The 20,102-nt window shown below is 37.5% G+C and overlaps 2 protein-coding genes and 2 long non-coding RNA genes across 4 annotated transcripts; 2 read left to right on the top strand and 2 right to left on the bottom strand.

The window, feature by feature from the left end:
• Window positions 1–848: 848 nt before the first annotated feature.
• Window positions 849–9,173, bottom strand: LOC129759595 (zinc finger protein 271-like). Its single transcript, XM_055757069.1, has 8 exons — window positions 9,148–9,173; window positions 8,971–9,065; window positions 3,953–4,561; window positions 3,454–3,624; window positions 3,304–3,393; window positions 2,980–3,243; window positions 2,269–2,779; window positions 849–2,211 (listed from the first exon to the last, which is right to left on the bottom strand). The coding sequence occupies exons 3-8, from the start codon at window positions 4,484–4,486 to the stop codon at window positions 1,964–1,966; spliced, it is 1,818 nt and encodes a 605-aa protein (XP_055613044.1). The 5' UTR covers window positions 4,487–4,561; window positions 8,971–9,065; window positions 9,148–9,173; the 3' UTR covers window positions 849–1,963.
• On the bottom strand, window positions 6,110–8,477 carry LOC129759596 (uncharacterized). Its single transcript, XR_008740195.1, has 4 exons — window positions 8,076–8,477; window positions 6,463–6,567; window positions 6,292–6,371; window positions 6,110–6,162 (listed from the first exon to the last, which is right to left on the bottom strand). It is a non-coding gene; the product is annotated as an uncharacterized LOC129759596 (long non-coding RNA).
• A 1,063-nt stretch (window positions 9,174–10,236) lies between the features above and the next one.
• On the top strand, window positions 10,237–11,016 carry LOC129759597 (uncharacterized). Its single transcript, XR_008740196.1, has 2 exons — window positions 10,237–10,589; window positions 10,680–11,016. It is a non-coding gene; the product is annotated as an uncharacterized LOC129759597 (long non-coding RNA).
• Window positions 11,017–17,175: 6,159 nt separating this feature from the next.
• On the top strand, window positions 17,176–20,003 carry LOC129759593 (PR domain zinc finger protein 5-like). Its single transcript, XM_055757067.1, has 4 exons — window positions 17,176–17,337; window positions 17,400–17,923; window positions 17,983–18,916; window positions 18,991–20,003. The coding sequence occupies exons 2-4, from the start codon at window positions 17,409–17,411 to the stop codon at window positions 19,828–19,830; spliced, it is 2,289 nt and encodes a 762-aa protein (XP_055613042.1). The 5' UTR covers window positions 17,176–17,337; window positions 17,400–17,408; the 3' UTR covers window positions 19,831–20,003.
• The last annotated feature ends 99 nt before the right edge of the window (window positions 20,004–20,102 follow it).

Genomic DNA, 20,102 nt, shown 5'->3' on the forward strand with positions numbered 1-20,102 from the left:
TAAAAACCACTTCAACTGAAAGATATTAATGACCTGAGCAAACATTTGAAATTGACTTTGCCATTCACTTGAAATTCACTTAATCGCTCACTTAAGTGATTTCACTTGACCGGTCACTTAAAATTCACATGAATTTACGTATGGCGAAAATTCACTCCAGATGTCACTTACCTTTAAAGTGAAAATTATTTTCGGTGTAGCCGTTAAAATTTTGTTGATACACTCACATTCACAAACAAGCATTTCGCACAGAAATATCACCAGGGATGCCAGGTGTTGAGGATGAAAAATCTGGGCAATTTTCAAAAAAAGTCTGTGTGTGTCTGTGCATAAGGAAAATCACAAATTTGGTACTTAAATTCGATGAATCGTGAGAGCGGAGGAGGGGGGGGGGGGTGTTTGTGCTATGGTGTTCGGGTTATTGTCGAGTTGATAACTGTATAACAATTAACAAACACTGTTTCCTACCAAGTACCATGCCGATCTTATTAAAAAAAAAAAAAGTTTAATGAATGATTGGGCAAATACCAATGAAAACGAGCCTGATTTCAGTCCAATCTGCCACTTACGGATCAAATCCGATACATGAATATTGATTTTATCACTCAATTTAGAAAGTCTGCAAAATCTGGGCACTCTCAGCAAAAATCTGGGCAAAATCTGTGTCTGACCAATATCTGGACGAAGGGTCAAAAGTCTTGGTTTTACAGACAAATCTGGGCACCTGGCAACCCAGAATATCACCATGCTGAGAAAATTAGGGGTAAAAGGTTAAAACCTATCCCGAATAGAACAGAACCATGCATACCGCATACTCTACAATGACCTCAACTGCAAACGTTGCCTTGCTGACCGCTATGCACTATGATGGAACGAATAGTTGTGTTACAACATTACACAGGAGAATTTTGAATAGGATATTCTTCGGATGCAACATACAATTCCATTGATGAATCACTGTTTTTTTAATTGTCATGATAAAGTTTTGTATTTCACATTCAAAAAGGTTCAAATGTTTAACCCGTTACTTAACTTAGATTTAGTTCCGTTTAACTCATAAGATACAAAGACCCTCGGCACATTTAAACTTTGTTAAAGTAAAAGGCCTTTAATAAATTAGTTGTAAATAAAAAAAAAATTAACTCATAAGAAAATTGGGAGCGTTTTAATCGAAACTTAAAATCTATTTCGGAATGAATAAATTTACTTGGTTTAAAATTCCTGAGAAAAATGGAATTGAAAATCTATTCCGACTTCAACAAATTTCGAATGAAACTAACTTTTCTACATCTTTTTGAATCCTTTTTCACAGTGAAACTAGTAAACGGTTTACGTTCATGGATTTGCTAATCCCTTTCAGGCACACACTTAAAAACGATTTGGACGAAAGTTTTGCTTCAAATGGGTACTAACTGGCGCAATTTCTGTGGTTCTATACGGTTTATTAGGTAGGTAGGTAGTTCCTTTTTTGACTGATTTGTTTTTCTGTTAATTTTCGGCATGCTTAGTCAGGTGTATTTTGAAATACGTCTGAACTTTTTGAGCACAACAACTATAAAACAGACCGGTCGAGGGCTCTATATTGATTTCGAAACCCCAGTTGTCTCAATGAGTTCCAATTTCTTCATCAATGGACGTGTGAAGTTCTATCTCTGCATGATTTATCATCTGGAATGTGCAATGCCCGACCTAAAAAAATTAATGGTTTTCAAAATTTGAAAAAAAAAAAGAAAAGATTCGCATACACCTTGCATTTATAGATTTGTTATGTCAAGAAAGTTTTTTATGCGCCAACAAAAGAACATCTGAAGAAAACTGTTTATGGCAAATATCACACTCCATAGAAACCTTACTACCGCAACGGGTATTCTTTGCAACAACGTGCTCCATGAGAACATGCTTATCAAGTGTTCCCTGAGTATTGAAGGTTTTGGAACAACCGCAGCAAATAAAAGAATCATCTTCAACCTGAAGATAATTTTTGTAATATGTCGCCATTGTTTTCATATTCATCTTCATCGAAAACTTCCGAATCATCCGAAGCATGGACGGCAGAACTGTGGGTTTCTGCAGCCTTTAAAGTCCACAGGAACTGTGAACAATCTTGACAGAAGTAGAAAACTCTCTGCTTTGTTGTTTTTGAATGTTTAACTAGTACAAATGAGCTTAAAAATATTTTACTGCAGACGGTGCATTGATATTCCTCGATTACTGCAAATAATCTTCGATTAGTTTCTATGTAAAGTAAAAACTGGAAACGAAACTTACTATCTCTTCTGTGCTTCTCGGCAACATGCGTTTGTAGATTTTGAAGGGTACTGAAAAATTGAAAACAGCCGCAACATTGCACTCCATCTAATCGCAAAACGTCAATTTTGTTGTTTAACGCACCCGTAACCGTGAATAACGATTCATCTATTGAAGTGATGGAGGGATAAATTCTTCCTCCATCGTGCAAGTCCAGCTTCCAGTGTTTTTCCATCTTTTCGAATGATTTAGTGCGAAAAATGCAATTCTTGCTCAGACATTTCAATATTCGGATGAAGTGTCGATGATGTTCCGGTTTATCAGCTTTTTTATCAAACGGTTTATCGCAGTAACTGCAAATTGTTTCATTTTCAACGTCCCTGTTAAATGTATCAGCGTGGTTTCTTTTAAGATGTTGCAGGAGTTGACTTTTGCCCTTGTACTCCTTCAAACAGGCTTTTATACAACAGCGGTAGACTAATCCGCGCCAGAGAGTGTATCTCAAATCATCTATCAATGAATCTTCTGGTTCCTGATGGAGAAAATTTATTTTATATTGCTTGTTATTTCCATTAGGAAATCAATGAATTTTTAAGAAATTTCAAGAGATTTCGAGTGAATCGCTCTAGCAAATTTCAAATCGTTTCAAAAAAGATTCAAGAACAAATTTTAAGGTAGCCTTCTTAAAAAAAAAACAGTTAGGATAGTGATTAATTTAGAAAAAAAACTTACTCCTTCCATTTCTAGACTGTGCTTTTTGCTTCCAACGGTACTCTGAACTTTACCAGAACAGGCCTCAGCTGATTCATATTCCGTTAGCAGTGTGTCATTGGTATAGTATTGCTGATGTTCCCTGTCCTGGCGACGAATCAGTTCCTCGTTTACCTGATATTGCGGTTTGCAACCTGCAAAGCAGCATTGGAGTGCAGCTACTTTGTCAATAGTACGACCGACAGAACATTCATTTTCGTTTTCATGTGATGGATGAGATGATCCCTAAACATATAGAAAACAAATTAATTTGAGAAAAACAGTTTTTTTAAATACGATTTTTACCATGAACAAGTGTTCATTATTTTCCTCAGATGATTTTTCACAGCTCATCGTGCCTTCAAACATAATGTTTTCGGTAACTTTGCCGGTTTCCTGAAATTTGTTGAAAACTTGATGCAATCACACATGAGATACTGTGAACTTACTTCTTACCTGGCTTGAGCAGGTGAAATTGTTTTCTTCAGTCATAAAAACTGCACCATCATGTTCGATTAAATCCTCATCCGTTGCTAGTGCATATTCCATTACATCTGAATTGGTCGGTGAATATACTACTGAATCTGTTTCAAATAATTCTTTCTCAGGAGATTCAATGATTTCAAGCTGAAAATCCAAACCGATTGTGTCAAGACGGTTGAATACTGTTTATCGCAAAACCATTTACCGGAAATCCATAAACCGGAATGAACCGTTTACCGGACTTGGGCATGGTTTGTCTGAGGAAGAAAATCTTATAATAAGTTCTTTCTGGCGATTGAAACTGTGGAGATTCTTTATTCTGGGTAATTGTTATCGGGGAAACGGAGTACAGCCCAAATGTATAATTATTATCAAAGAAAAGCCGGTAAATTGTTTCCGGTAAATGGTATAGTCCTGTAAATGGTACTTCCGGTATATGGAATTCCGGCCATCGTTTAAGACTTCGCCATACCAATGGGAAAAGATTATTCACCTCAATCTCAATTTCACAATTGCCAGATTCGCTGTTTGTACTTTTGGAAATTTCGTTGATGTTTTTGAAAGGCAAAATACAGCCGGGACATTTGTCCGAGAGCATTTCTCTTTCCATGGACAAGCTGCAAACGCTACATCTCCAACTTTTTCTATCAGGAAAAATCGGAATCAACATGCTAGACATGTCCACAACAAGGTTTTCCGAATCGTTGCTTTCGCATTCTAACTTTTCCCATGGATGCAGCAATTCAAAAGTCAGATCACTTTCCGTATCCAGTATTTGCTGTTTAAGCCCATAAATTGCATCTAGATTTTGGGCACAGATGTAACACATATTGAAATCCAATGATTTATGAGGAGCGTTGATAAGCTGTTGGACCAATGTTTCAATTTTGATGTTCCAAATAGCGGATATAGAGTCAGTATTAATGAACTGAAAACATTCCCTGAGGCACACGTTACACGTTGATTGATTTGCGTTCTGTGGCTTTACATTACGACAGCCTTCCATTAATCGAAACGCTATCAGAAGTAGCTTTACACAACAGCTACAGACGTTTTGTCCAAGTTGATCATGCTCTCCCTTCTGTAAAAAAAAACTTTCATGAATGTTTTAATGAAATAGTTGCCGAAAACAAAACAATCCACTTTGTGGATTTAAGCTTTCTGGCAATTTATGATTTGATAAATAATTAAATTAAACCTAATGTATTACTAAAAGCTGTGTTTGTGTTCATGACACACAAATCATTTGAAAATATTTCAGTGTGAAAACTTGCCGTAATTCGACCCACCAGGGCGTCGATCAGTTCGTATACCAGCAGATTTACCGGTGTTCTCAGGCGAGTTGGTATCAATTTATCCTTGTCTTCCTGCCGGCATATACGACATTGGAAATCCATTTTTTTTAATCCACCGAGTCGAACTGTTAACCGAATCACTTATGTTTTGTTTACAATCTTTAAAAGGGTTGCCAAATCATTTAAACAAACACAACCAAAGTATGCGAGGCGCGAGGTTTACCCGCTCAACTCACGACTCACGACACCCATGAGCAAGATAGGTAGAGAATAAGGTAAAACATTGCGCTTAACCTCAATCGACGGAGCCGTGTAAACGCAGGGTCAAAAATAGTTATGGAATTTCGAACGATATGTATGGGATTTGAAACAAAATTACAATTTATGGAAAATTGCGAGGTCTTATTGTTCAAATAAGTATACAGTCGCATTCTTTGAAATAACATGTGTTGAAATTAGTAAAATTTATGTTCTAATGCTTTCAATATTCTGACTACGAGACAGTTTTTTTTTTGGAAATTTAGCAGTATTTGTGCAAAACATTCGAATTTCGGAAAGCATTTTTGCAAATATAGTTATAAAGATATGCTAAAAAATGACTTGTTGCAACGTGTAATGAATGCTACTTTATTTTAAGTAAAACAAAATTTAAAAACAATCAGTTATTAGGAATTTAGCAAAAAGCAATTTTTTTAACTCAATAAAAAATTTACGTTAAAATTATGTTTTTCAACCGCATAAGTGCTTAATGAATTGTAAATACATTGGTTAACATTTTTATATTTTTTGTAGAATTTTAAAATAAGTAGTTTTTCTAGAAAACCAATAGTTTAAAAAAATTCCATACATTTTTGTGGAATTTCTATAACTATTTTTTGGTTGGCCTACTAATACACATGCAAGCAACGGAGTAGCATACCTAAAGAATCTAGCTATCCTGACCCATGAGTGCACACACAAAAAAAAAGCATAGTAAAATTACTAGATCCGTGGTTTAAATGAACAACACGCAACCATATTTTTGAGTCAATAATGTTTTGTTCTTGATATTACCATGCACATATTAATTTTACTTTGTCTTAATTTTGGCTGCGCATAGTAATTTTGACTACGTTCATAGTAAAATTGTCAATGGTAGAATGATCTCTTTTACTTCGAGCATAGTAAAATTGCAATTTTCCATTATCGTAATAACACATTAAAATGAGTACCCTATCATGATATACATCACAAAGTTACCATGCGGCATTGTATAAAGACCTCGAAATAAAATTCATTTGTTACAAATTAAAATATTTATTTATTCAATTTTTTTTTCTTTATACTTCAATTCATGGTGGTAGCACCACCCACGAATGGGGCACAGGGGTTGCATCACACTTAGCGTCTGAAACGAAAATGAAAAAAAACGGGAAACAATTAATTATAGGAAATACGATCACTCATCTGAAGACCTGCATTTAACAGCCCGGCAGATGTACTGAAATTGCGTTCCGCAAACAGTGCGCTAGCTCACCGGTTAGCAGCTTTCGTCACAATGTCCTCCGACGTTGTCCAATCTCGGGAGGTTGAGGAACTCTAGCGCATTCGCCGACACTAAATAAATTAAGAAAAAACAGTATCACACATGGAATTGAAAAAAATGGTAAATCAGCTGGTGAATGAAATAGAACGAAATCTCACTAACCTGAAAAATTTCCGACCTGACTGATCTGCTGTCCCGCTCCGGGTGTGTTGGTTCAAAGGCTCGTTGAGGCCCCTTCCAGCTGGTCGACGACACAATCTGGGAAATCTTTCGTAAACAATATAGGAAAATTGTTCTGTTAGCATATTTCATAAGCAGTTAATTTGAAGTAACAAAAAAAAACGATTGTATCACAGCTCGCGGTAAACCATTTCGCGGTATTCGTTTTGGCGGTATGACATTTCGCGTATGAACCTGTTTGGCGGTTTATCATTTGGCGGTTTGTAACACTTGGCGGTTTCTCATTTGGCATATGGCCCTTTTGGCGGTTTGCCTTTCAGCGGTTTGTAACATTACGCGGTCTCCCAATTTGCGAGTAAGACTATTTGGCGGTATGGATATTTGGCAACTGAGTCACTTCGCGGTCTGTTTCAAATGTTCAAAAGTCCGAATAAATGATCATAATTACGAGGATTTTCTTACGAGGATTGTCCCTAGCTTTGGGTAAACCTAGAAACACGGGGCCTTCCTAAGTTTTCAGTAAACCTAGAAAAAACGAGGCCGACTCAGAAACGTAGTTCAAAACTAAGAGGCCACCTCCTCACGCTGCGCGTTCGAACTAGGGTGGAGTATGGTCCTTACGCTTCGCGTTGCGGACCGGGCTAGGGGATTGTCCCTAGCTTTGGGTAAACCTAGAAACACGGGGCCTTCCTAGGTTTTCAGTAGACCTAGAAAAAAGGAGCCGTCTCAGAAACGTAGATCAAAACCAAGAGGCCGCCTCCTCACGCTGCGCGTTCGAACTAGGGTGAAGTATGGTCCCTGCGCTTCGCGTTGCGGACCGGGCTAGGGGATTGTCCCTAGCTTTGGGTAAACCTAGAAACACGGGGCCTTCCTAGGTTTTCAGTAGACCTAGAAAAAAGGAGCCGTCTCAGAAACGTAGATCAAAACCAAGAGGCCGCCTCCTCACGCTGCGCGTTCGAACTAGGGTGAAGTATGGTCCTTACGCTTCGCGTTGCGGACCGGGCTAGGGGATTGTCCCTAGCTTTGGGTAAACCTAGAAACACGGGGCCTTCCTAAGTTTTCAGTAAACCTAGAAAAAACGGGGCCGACTCAGAAACGTAGTTCAAAACTAAGAGGCCGCCTCCTCACGCTGCGCGTTCGAACTAGGGTGAAGTATGGTCCTTACGCTTCGCGTTGCGGACCGGGCTAGGGGATTGTCCCTAGCTTTGGGTAAACCTAGAAACACGGGGCCTTCCTAGGTTTTCAGTAGACCTAGAAAAAAGGAGCCGTCTCAGAAACGTCTCGAAACCAGAAAAAAGATTTGGGTACAACATTTGCTCAGTATATATTTCTGAGCAAATATCTTACCGCGAAATGTTGCATATCGCCAAAAAGACAAACCGCGGAAAGACTCATACCGCAAAATATAAAACCGCCAAACAAGACCATTTGCCAAATGGTAAACCGCCAAATCGACCAAACCGCCATATGTCATACCGCGTTTTAGGTCCTTTTGCCAAATGGTAAACCGCAAAAATAGCATACCGCCAAACACTATACCGCTGATGTGAAAACCGCGGACAGAGGTACAACCAAAAAAAACACAATTTACTCACCTGAGGGAATACATTTCCCGATCATCATTTCCCGACAATCCGATAATTTTTGTTCGCGTTCCGAAATTGCGAACGGCTGACCCGTCAAAAAACAAACACTCGAACGAAGCACATATAGTAAAATTACTATGAATTATAATGCGCATAGTATTTTTGACAACACAGATGACGGTGTTTCAACATTATCATGGGCATAGTAATTTCAAGAACACGAATTGTGTAATATCAAAATATCATGCGCATGGTAATTAAGACACGAGAAAATTACTATGAGCTGTCAAAGTTCGCATAGTAAAAATACTATGTCGTAGTATTATCGCCCAGATTTTCGGTAAAAAATACTAAATCATGGTTGAAAATACTAAATGATGGATATAGTAAAATTATCATGACTCTGTATTTGAAAAGCCCATGCAATTTTTTTCCGTGCACGAGTGAAGAAAGATGCACGCTTAGCTGTTTGTAGTTTACGTTGGGAAAATAGTGGGCATAGTAATTCTTCAAATATGCTAAATATAAGATTGAGCTAAATGTGTACCTCTTATAGGGCGAGAGATCAAAACTCGATTTTTTTTCTTATCTTTGAGTTTAAACGGTTTAAACTGAATGCTAAACATACTAAGCGAGCTATAGCGAGTTCAATTGCATAGAGGAATTGTTCGGATCAAACTCATAACCAGAGGTCCAACCGTTTGCAAATATTAATAATTTTAATCCGAGATTTGCTGTGTATAGATTAAAAAAAAGTAGTATTCGTTGTATTTTTCAAATCTAAAGAACATTGTCTGGCAGCAAATTATTTGTTGTAGGACTATCCTTGAACTCTTATCTTAAAACATACGACATATATAGACCACAGTTTAGAAGACGAATTTAGGAAACAAGTTAATATTACCTTTTGGCGATATATGCACGTTCTGATGATCACTTTCAATCCGCTCTTGTGCTTTAACGTTAAAATGCTTTCAGGATTCAATTGAGTAAAGTTTTCTGGAAAAAAGCATGTCCAAAATAATTGAAGGATCTTAACTCTTCGAACATTGAATTAAAAAAAGGCCTGTTTGATACTTACTGCAGGTGGAGTAGATCGAAGTTGTTCTACATTAGTAAAAGGCAACAGACAACCTGCACACTTGTCTGGTAGATCTCCGGTCTCAATCCTCAGATTGCAAACATAACACAAAAGCGTATTTTGATCTGTATTAGCGGGCATCAATTTACTAGTCAAATCAGTAATCAAATGACGACGGCTCTGCGATACTACATCCATTCTCTGCCATGGCCATACGGATGTCTGTCGAAGGGAAATCTCATTTTCGGATATTTTTCTTTTCAAGCTGAAAACATTGTCCAACTTCTCTGCGCACAGCCTGCAACATTTTTTGGTCTCTGGAAGCGAAACGTTAATTAAACGTTTGACGATTGTGAAACGAGTTAGCTGCCATTTCGTAGATGCGGAATTAACGCTCATCAATGCGGATTCCCGACTGCAGAAGCAACAAGTGCTATCGCCTTTATGTTCGGTAGCCTTTCGACAATTCTCCAGCATTCTGTATGATTTCGTTAGAAGATTAACACATGCAATGCAAACACTTTGCCCCAAGTTGTCGGATGTCTAATATAAAAACAATGTTCAATGAATAATCTTAACAAATAAAATATTATGTTGTTCAGCTTAATTAACTTTGTTCTACTCAAGGGAGAAATCTTACCTTGTTTCGTCGCATCAAATTGTCAATCACATCGGAAACCGGCATTAGCCGCGCCGATGTAATAGCTGCAGTTGGCATTAACTTTTTCTGGTCAGTTTCGCGGCAAATGCGACATTGAAAATCCATTTTGTTACAATGAAGTATTGACCTCTTTCATCTGCGAGTAATGTAATTATATAAAATTAAAGTAACGAAACAATTTTGTCGGAAATTTTAAAAGGTAAACAATAAAGCTAAACTACAAGGGTATACAGTAAAATGTAAATAATTGGTAAAAAAATACCCACTCAGAATCAAAACAACCCAAAAATAAGAACGGCAGTGCATCAAAACAAAGTTCGACTGGCGTTCTTGATTTTGGGCTGCTGTCAATATACCAAAATCAAAGTTCGAAGCTCGAACTGACCACCCCAAAAAAATTTCCCTTTAGGGCATCCGCAGCAATCGCGAGCAAAGTGAAAATGCTCACGAGTTTATCCACTTCCATACCGCACCGGGGGTTAGTATGAAGGTGAGCAAAATAGGGCCGATGCCGTCGGGACCGACAAAATCACCAAATTTGCTCACTAGAAAGGGGCGAGAGCAAACATGCACTGAAAAAATTCTACCGTTTTGAGCAGAAATAAACAAACGATGTCGCAGCGTGTAGATGTTTGTTGATATTTATTTTAAGAAAAAAATTGAATCAGACTAAAATTGTGGATGGATTTTTTTGTAATAACCAGATAAATTCGCAATTTCGTTACATTTTTTCGGGTTTTTCCAGGAATTGAACGAGAAAGTGTAAATGCTGGTGATGATGGTGAGTTATTTATTTTGATTTTATACTGTTTTTGACTTTTTTCTACCTATGAATTTTGATAACATTTTTTCCTTTCTCACTCAATTTCAGATAAACAAACTTGAAGCACAGATGAACTTGAAGCATCGTAATTTGTGACCAAAAATGGTCACTCGGAGTTTCTCGGAGTAATAATAATCGAGACCAGTGCGCTGTGCATGATTTTTGTATCCAACCGGCCAATATGGGTGGCATTCCAGTACTGTCCCTACCGATTCGGCTTTCGAAACGAGGTCTCTCAATAAGTTTGGAACTAATGGGACCCAGTTTTTCGGAGCAGCAATTATTTCAATCAGTACGTTGGATAGAAAAAGAAGTTGATGATTTTTTAGAAAAGTATGATTTTAATATAAATATAATAAACAAATAAAGTTGAATTTTAGTTGAATTGTTTGGTTTGTTGAATTTTGTTTTTCGGGTCCATGTGTTAGGAAATATAAGTGCCCGGCGTGTTGAAAGTAAAATCGAGCTTAATTCGAAAATATTTTCTTATCTGAACTTATTTTATTCAATCAAGTCGTCCTACAATTCAAAAAGTTTTTAATCACAATCCAGCAAACGGGTGACACGGAATTGGAAACACCGTAAGGGAAACTCAACGCTTTACAACCACCACCGGTTGAGAGCGGTGTCCTATAGATATGGTGACGAGGCCAAGCGAAGCAAACATCCTGCTCGGAAGTTCTTGCTGCATCCGTCATCGGACCCGATTGCTGGTGTTCGAAGCTGCTTGGCCTTGCTGCTGCTGTATGGCATGTTCAACCAGGATGTAGACTTTGACGTCACGATACGTATAGCAGCTATCCCGTCAAATAACTTTCAACACCCCCAGGCCCTTTTAAGACCAACATTCATCGAAATTTCAGCAAAAAACAGACGACTACGAAAATTTACTCGGTACGTATTAATTTAAGATTTAGATTTTCTTCAAAAATTTTCTCAGTGCAATGCTAAATTTGAAAATAATTATGCTACCGCCCGGTGCACGAAAGAGTGTGTATCTCAAAACCGGTCCGCTGAAATGAGCAAAACCGGGCCGCGTATACTCACTTATTGGTGCGTTTGCTCTTATTTGCCGTTAGTTTCGTGTGTAAGAAAAAAAAAGTCAGTCGCATCGAAAACTATCTCCACGCAGAAAAAGAATGGGGAATGGTTTCAATAAAACGGTTTTGTTATTTTATTTTAGCTTTCCTATGCATTTTTTTCAGTGGTTTTCATAAAAAACTCGAATGAAATTAGCAATACAATTTTTTTATTTGTGCACTCACATTTTTTATTACTTAAAAATCAAATTTGGTTTAAATTAAAACGAAAATAGGTCTATTTAAAAGAGCGTGTAACGATAAGTTAAAAAATGGAAAAAAGAAAAAATAAGCGAAACCGAAAAAAGAACAACAATAGTGAAAAAATGGTCGGAGTACACCTGGCCATGGCCCAGGCGGAAAATAATTATAAAAATTATGATCCGAAACCAACAACAACGGCATGTCCATCGGCCAGCAGCTATCAAGGTAGGTTTCGAAATCTTCTGTTTGTCTTGAAAACTACCCGAATAGCAAAGACCGTGGTTTTACAGTAATTAAACAATGATTTTTATGGTAACGGTGAGTTTCAATGTAAAATTATAATTTTTTCTCAAGGTAAAATTTGTAGATGACGGTGAAAACACCATGATTATGACAGTAACCGTGAAAATTAAAGTCAATTCATATTAATTCATTGTATGTCTTACGCAGTTTGTTTGATTTTGAAATGAGCGTGTATCATTTGATGTTGAATAAAAAAAGTAAGTCTATGTTTTCGTGTTTGGTGTTGACAAAAATTTCCAACTAAATTTATCCGAAGAGCTAGCTGTTTTAAAGAAAGTAAGTACAAATAGTGATCAAACAATTCAACTGAAGTTGCTTGTATCGCATGGATGTTTTTTTCAGGCAAAGACTTAAGATTGTGGCAGATCGAGTCCCCGAGGAATCCCGATGGAGGCAGACCCGGATGTCAGCCGAAAAAAGGGAGTTTTAGTGGCATTTAAAATACCCCAGCTACCGTGGAACTCAGATGAAAAGATTTGTGAGAATAAGTTTGTGTGTTCGACTGATGGTAAGATAATTTTAATAAATAATATAAATAAATTCATTTGTTTTCCATCTATGACAATGATGACATTATCAAAAACAACAACAAAAAACCGGCAAGAGCAACAATTTTTATTTCAGCGGGCAAACAATGTAAATTGTCGGATTTTCATGGTTTCACTATGAAAAAGTGGAAGCTGTTATCACCATGAACTTCATATTTTTTAGCTTCCGAATGTATGGGAAATCGCCATTTTTTTCATGGTCACGCTGCATAACAATACCCCTTTTTCATGGTTATTTTCGCCAAAACAATGAAATGTATGGTCGGAAACTATGAATTCCAATGTGTATTCACGGTATCGTGGACGATAATAAGCATTGTGTAAACCATAAAACTTATGGTTTGTGAATATGGAATTCATGGGCTTTTCATCGTACAATTCTATTCGGGTACCCAAGCCCGTCCGGGAAAACAAAATTATTCTACTGCCAATTGAAATAATTTTTCCTACATATTTTTTTTCATTTTTCAGATGCTACGACCCAAGAATCACCTAAAAACTGTCGTAGTACGTCCCGGACCCATTGGCTGCAGCATTTGGCTTTCAAATTTGGACGACAGTTGCATGGAAGGTAGGTCAATTGAAACCGTCGTACCTGGTCCGTATCAAAGTGATGGTGGTGCCGCATCTGAGGACCGCAAGCTGGCTACCCAACTGCGCAGATGTCCTGCTCTGATAGTGGCAACAAATCGGAGCTGATTCCGAAATAAAATGAATTTTCATTATATTTGTGTAATTTCATATTTTATAAATTCCGAATTTCATAAATAAACATAAATTTAAAAGAAATATAACTTAATTTAGTTTTAATTGGAAAAACTAAACTGCTTAAAACCTTACTTTATTATTACTTTCGAATCAATGAATTTTTATGCGTTTTACCCAAAAAAATTTTTATTTTGATAAGAGTCATGGATCATTTTCAAAAAGGGTGAATTTTATTTTGAATCAAACGATAAGTTTAAACCAAATCGATATTTTTAGTCAGTGTGACCAGAAATATATTTGTGCTTTTTCCCAACCAAAATTTTTATCATTTTTGGCCGAAATATTATTATTTTTAAAATATATTTTTCTGCGTGTCTGGTAAAATGCTTTAAATTTGATAAAATTTGATTATGTTTAATTCATTTTAATTTATATATTTTCAGAAAACGTTTTTCCATTCATTATACCTTCTTCAGAAGCCGTACCTAACAGTATTTACATCATGCCTCCAGAGAATTTCGGAAGAATAACCAATGGGAAATCGGAAGAAGCGGAGAACAATCTGGAGCAATGGCAGCATATGCCAGCTATTGAAAACGGGAGCTTCGGATAGCAATATTCTAGGAGGTCTCAAGATTGTGAGGACACGACGTTCCTAAACTAGGTGTTTTCGACAATGAAATCGGCTGTTCTGCACATCAATCGTAGCCGTCTAAATTATCCAACGGATAGTCAATTGCAGTGATGATTGCAGCCTGGTTTCCTTCCTGGTGCATCCTGCAGGTCAGATTCAGGTCCATTCTGAACGAAAAATGTGAGCTTTAAAGTGCTTTAAGTTTCGTTCTTAATAATTGGCAACAGCACTCTGTAATTCCTGACCAAATCCCTTGAAAATTGCTCCGGGATAAATCAGGCTCGGGTTTCTTATATTACCTTTGTCAAAAACATCCAAGGTCAGTTAATTGTGAACAACTTTTTTTTGAAGTAAAATAAAAAAGGAAATGTGAAAAAAAAATTATGTTTGTAAAATTTTTATACCCCCTTTTGATATTTGGTTCATCAAATGAAAAAATCCCAAAAAAAAATCCCTGCCGCATGACAGGCCCCAAAATTAAGTTGCAAATATGACGTTTATTCTCAAGTTTGGGAAAACCCCCTCAAACTTATTTTCGTCGGGAGCCAGTTTCATCCGATTTTGCGGCATTTCAACTTGGTTTTGGGTTATACCACCCGCATACGAAAAAACCATAACTTTGAACGTCAATACGTTAACTAAAGTGATCCAGAAACAGTGACTGCTCATGTAATCGTAAAAGTTTTGTTAAACCTTTTTTGCAAAATTTCCAAAGAACGATCAAAACGGAACATATACGTTAATTTAAAAGGTGATGTTCATGTGAAAAGTAAAAACAACCTCAAACTGTAACCTTAAGCGTCCCCTTTTTCATCCGGCCAAACTTACATTTAAGGATGCCAGGTGGTTTTTCAATTATCAGTATTAACACAACTCAGAAAAATATCATATACACCAATATTTTACTTTTAGCTATATTTTTTCTTACGTTTTTTTTTATTTTAAATAAGTATTGAGACAGTGAAATATAATTTTTTTTATCCCAGAAGTATTTCAGTGAACTGAATTTTTCATGTTTGTAATTTATTCGTTTCAAAGTCCTCATTCATCCACGCTAAAAACCCTTTTTATTTTCACAGTTCTATTCCTATTATTCTTTTTTCCTTAAAAAGAAAAACTAGGTGTTCGACTAAAATATACATTTTAACAAGTATATCACAACTATCAAATCTCTCATAGAAACGTGAATACATTGTTAACAATAATTTGAATTTTGTCAAATAATATGCGACAAGATATAAAATTAAGAAAAATCATTACATTAATTGGTTAATGCCAACCAAACAAATCAAACCTAACGATTATAAAAAATTACCAAATTCTGAATAAGTCAAAGCATTTTTTACAACTTTTCAATTAAATATTATTTCAAAGATTTTAAATCAGGTGTAGTAAAAATAAACAGTATACCTGGCATCAGTGCTGACATTTGTCAGAGGGACAGAAACTAAAATGGCGTCGTAGTTTTCTCGAGTCCGTATTCGGATAAGAAAGATCGAATTGTACGAAAATTAATCCTAATTCGCCGGGAACCGGTTCGCCAGCGGTTTCATCTAACTTATCCAACTGCAAATCGTTGATGCTGCTGGTTTTCAAGTAGGTAAGTGAGCTTTGTTTATGATCGCATTTGTAGGGCAAATGCATTTGAAATCCATGAAAAAGTTTTTGATTGAAGTTTTTATATTGCAGAGTATGAAGTTCCCGAATGCTGCCCACTCCCGGCCAATCTTTCGGAACCAATTCGACCACTGCAGTTTCTCTACAAGAGCTGGATTGTGATGCGGAATATCGAAGTAAACCTGCAGGATGTGGTATTTGCGGCAGGTGCATGTGGCATATGGGTAGGTTTTGAACAGAAAAAGATCAGTGAAATATGTATATATAAAAAGTGTACGAACAAAATTATGTGAAATGGTGTAGTAATATGTATAAAGTGTATATGAAAATGTAGGCCAACAAAACAAAATAAATAAATAAAATCTTACAAAAATGGTTTCATTAAAATATCCGAAAACCCTGCATAAAAATTTGCACATGTGTGCGTTCCACAATCACGTATGATTCCAGTAAACGTAGGCATACCTTCGGAAGAAACGTTTTGTCAAATCGTTTCAGAACTATCACTGCAAATGTTCAGACACAAGAGAACTTTAAGAATAACTGTACTGAAAACAGTTTGATGACCGAGATACGTTATCCACGAGCGGTTTTTCGACTTTATCTCAACAGTTTGCAGAACAGTTTCTTCATACAATCGTTTTAACAGTTCTTAACAGTAACATAACTTAACGCCATATTCAGCAGACCGTCGTTTTGGAATTCACAATTAGTGGAATGTTTTTTACGATGTCAGTTGTCGTTTCCTAAAAGTTTTTTTACGCTGTTCCAAATAGTTTTATAACTATTATAGTTAATGTTTGGTAACAGTATTTTTTTATTCGGGCAGCTTAGAGTCCAATGAACCTGCGCGTCTCATGCACTGGGTTGCCAGGTGCCCAGATTTGTCTGTAAAACCAAGACTTTTGACCCTTCGTCCAGATATTGGTCAGACACAGATTTTGCCCAGATTTTTGCTTGGAGTGCCCAGATTTTACAGACTTTCAAAATGTAGTGATGAAATCGATATTCATGTATCGAATTTGATCCGTAAGTGCCAGATTAGACTGTAAATCTCGCTTGTATTCATGGGTATTCGACCAATCATTGATTAAACTTTTCTTTTAAATAAGACTGGCATGGTACGGGGTAGGAAACAGTGTTAGTTATATAGTTCTCAACTCGAAAATAACCCGAATACACCCCCCCCCCCCCCCCCCCGCTCACACGCATCGGCAAAACTCTTGTTACCAAATTTGTGATATCTTCCTTGTGCACAGACACGCACAGACTTTTTTTCAAAATTGCCCAGATTTTTTATCCTCAACACCTGGCATCCCTGCTCATGCATCATTCCGATCGATTTTGCTCGAAAACCCTATAGGACATCAACACGAATTATGTATCGTTTTTCCAGTCTTCCAGTGCCAGTTTGAAAAATAAGTAGGGGGAAAGTAGAGAACTTGCTGACTCTTGTAGGAGGCGTTTCCTATGGGGTGAACAAAGTTGTTGGGATTTTTCCTCACTGTTTGGTCATTTTTTGCTCTAAAGAGTTTTAACGCAAATAAACTCGGTGTTTTATTTTGTTTTACTTCTTTTGGGAAAGTTAGACCTAGGTAAAGCCACTGTAAAGCGTAAGTGAAAATATGAATCTAGATGCAGTGATTACATTATAATTTTTTTTTGTTACCGCCAGCTTAATGTGATGGAAACCGATGAACTTGTTTGTTGTCGTTTATGTTTGTCTTACGATGTAGACGAACTCATTTCTCTCGGATGCGAATGCACAATAGAAAATGTACCGGAATCCACTCAACTAGTAGTAGAACTTGTCTCGTCCCTTATGGATGCCCTTGGGCAACCGGAAATCGGCGATCGTTTGCCCCAATACATATGTGGCGAGTGCTTCCAGCAGCTGGAACAAAATTACCGTTTACAGCAGAAAGCTCTCGACTCATTTCGGATCATGAGGCGCAAGAAAATTCAACGCCAGCCTGTTGGAGAACTTGCGTGCCGAATGTGCTTATCCGAGGATGAGGTCGAAGAACTGATATCGATGTTTTGCATTTGTGCCGATAACCAGCGTCTGGTAGCTGACATATTTCGGGAATTTACTGGAGCCATACGACCGGCCCAGGATGATGGTTACCCGCAGAACATCTGTGATCGGTGCTTTGATGAACTGATAAAGGCATACGATTTCCGAGTGGATATACATAAGTAAGTTTTCTCTACTTCCATAAAAATTTCTACTTCATCTAACAATTTTTCAAAAATAGATCGGACACTGCTCTACGGAAAGAACTTCGAGAATCTGCAAGCAACACTGTCATGTCTAGAATCCAGCTTGATCCATTCAACAATCGCAAAACAGATGGATTAAGTCAGAGCGTGTCATCGCCGGCGCTTACAAGAAAACGTAAACTTCAAGAATCTGGTTCTCGAACTGCCGGATTGGACGAAGAAGAGCGGGACCGTTTTATTTACTTAGATGCTGCGGATGTGAATGGAGACCGTCTGAGACCATATTTTGAAACCTTGCAAGTTGAGCAATACTGGGAAAAACTTAAGTTTACTGGACATGTCTGTTGCTGCGGTAATCTTGCATTGGACGAGTTTGATCTAGAGGAACATCGACAAATTTTCCACTCAGTTAAAGAAAAATCTTGGAGCTATATCAAATGTAAAGACTGTAACAAACACATGAAAAGTGCACTGGCATTGCAAAAACACCACGAAAAACGCGATAATAAAATTTACTTCCGGTGCAAGATCTGCAATATTATCACCCAAGAGTGGAGCGCATTGGAAATACATTTCGAGTATACACGCTTCCATGTGGTTTTAGAAAAGTCGGCGGAGGAACAGCAAAAGTTTAACTGTAAAGTAGATACAATCTATGACCCGGATTTAAGGTGCTGCCAGTGTGGGGATGATTTTGAAGACGGTGCACAGCTGATGAAGCATGTAAAGGAGACACACTTTCTGGAGCAACCACCGAATCCCAGGTTCCAGTGTATGATTTGTTACGGTTGTTTTCCAAACATGCTGAAACTGACTGACCACCTGAAGGATTCGTCCGGGACACGTTTGTATTGCTGTCGTATGGCGGACTGTGATTTTCAGACCAATCAACGCATATTAATGAAGAAACATGTCGAACTTGGCAATCACTTCAATTCGGATGATTTGTCGAAGCCGATAGAAGAAGAGGTAAAAATAGTAAACTGTCATTATGTTTCTTTTGTTTTTCGAGCATAATTGTTTTTTTTCTATTTCTTTTTTAGGAACCATGCGAGTTTTTCTGTTGCTTTCGCTTGTGCAATTCTATGTTCGACACCCGCATAGAACTTGAAGAACACATTCAGGAGGAACACGCTGGCCAACGCAGTAACAATTATCATTTTAGCAAAGACACGGATGACTCCGGGGGAATATGTCCGCTTTGCTTGCGCGATTTCCCCTCTCCGGTGGCCTATCGGGAACACATCAAAAGTCAAACTTCTAGAAAACACGTTTGTCCGAAGTGTAACCGTCGTTTTGTCAATCGGGATCTGTTGATTAGACATGACAAATACGCTCATCACGAGCGCAAATCACAAATGGACTTCCAGTGTGATCACTGTGAGTCGAGCTTCGCCACCAAATATACTCTACGTGAACATGTAAAGCGTGTTCATGAAAATGTTATGCCCTTTCAGTGCCCTACCTGTGGACGAGCTTTTGCCAAAAAGAGTTCATTAAAGCAACACGAACTAAATATGCATTTGGTCGAAAAGGCGTTCAAGTGTGCTGTGTGTCCAGCACAATTTGGAATCAAAGCTCTGTTACAGAATCACCTGTTGACGCACACCGATAAGAGACCGTACCTATGTGAGTTTTGTGACAAAACGTACCGCCATGGCGAGGATCGGAGGCGGCACATCAAAACGGTACATTTCAACGAGAAACCCTTCCAATGTACAATGTGCGCAATGGCATTTGTACGGGATCGAGATTTGAGGCTGCACATGACTACCCATACCAAGGTAAAACTTCACACTTGTCAGATTGTCGGCTGCAACTTCTCCACCAACAATGGTCGAGAGTTGACTCGTCACCATACGGAAAATCATATGATGGATTAGTTTAAGGTGTAATCTTACAATGATGTTTTTATTTTTTCGTTCAATTCCGTTTTTAAAATACAAAAAAAAAGATTGCGTTTAAATTTCGCTTGAAAGGGTACCCTAATGATGTTGGTATTCGTTCCAATAAGATGTTAAACCCAAACGCCTTTCAAAATTTCTTAAGTCATTAGCAAAAAAATAGAACTAAATATTTGAATTAAGGAAGGTAAAGATTTCTGTGAATTAAACATTGATTTGTTTGTACTTACCTAAGCCAGCCTAAGTGTTTT

Source organism: Uranotaenia lowii, unplaced genomic scaffold, assembly GCF_029784155.1.
Source record: "Uranotaenia lowii strain MFRU-FL unplaced genomic scaffold, ASM2978415v1 HiC_scaffold_198, whole genome shotgun sequence".
Taxonomy (NCBI): Eukaryota; Metazoa; Arthropoda; class Insecta; order Diptera; family Culicidae; genus Uranotaenia; species Uranotaenia lowii.

What these genes read in the sequence shown, in the direction of transcription:
- LOC129759595 (XM_055757069.1), bottom strand. Translation starts at nt 4,486, where the DNA reads ATGGAAGGCTGTCGTAATGTAAAGCCACAGAACGCAAATCAATCAACG. An exon ending in ACAGTCTAGAAATGGAAGGA is followed by an intron (nt 2,780 to 2,979) that starts GTAAGTTTTTTT and finishes TTTCTCCATCAG; the next exon opens with GAACCAGAAGATTCATTGAT. An exon ending in CGAGAAGCACAGAAGAGATA is followed by an intron (nt 2,212 to 2,268) that starts GTAAGTTTCGTT and finishes GATTATTTGCAG; the next exon opens with TAATCGAGGAATATCAATGC.
- LOC129759593 (XM_055757067.1), top strand. Translation starts at nt 17,409, where the DNA reads ATGGAAACCGATGAACTTGTTTGTTGTCGTTTATGTTTGTCTTACGAT. An exon ending in TTCCGAGTGGATATACATAA is followed by an intron (nt 17,924 to 17,982) that starts GTAAGTTTTCTC and finishes TTTCAAAAATAG; the next exon opens with ATCGGACACTGCTCTACGGA. An exon ending in CGAAGCCGATAGAAGAAGAG is followed by an intron (nt 18,917 to 18,990) that starts GTAAAAATAGTA and finishes TTTCTTTTTTAG; the next exon opens with GAACCATGCGAGTTTTTCTG.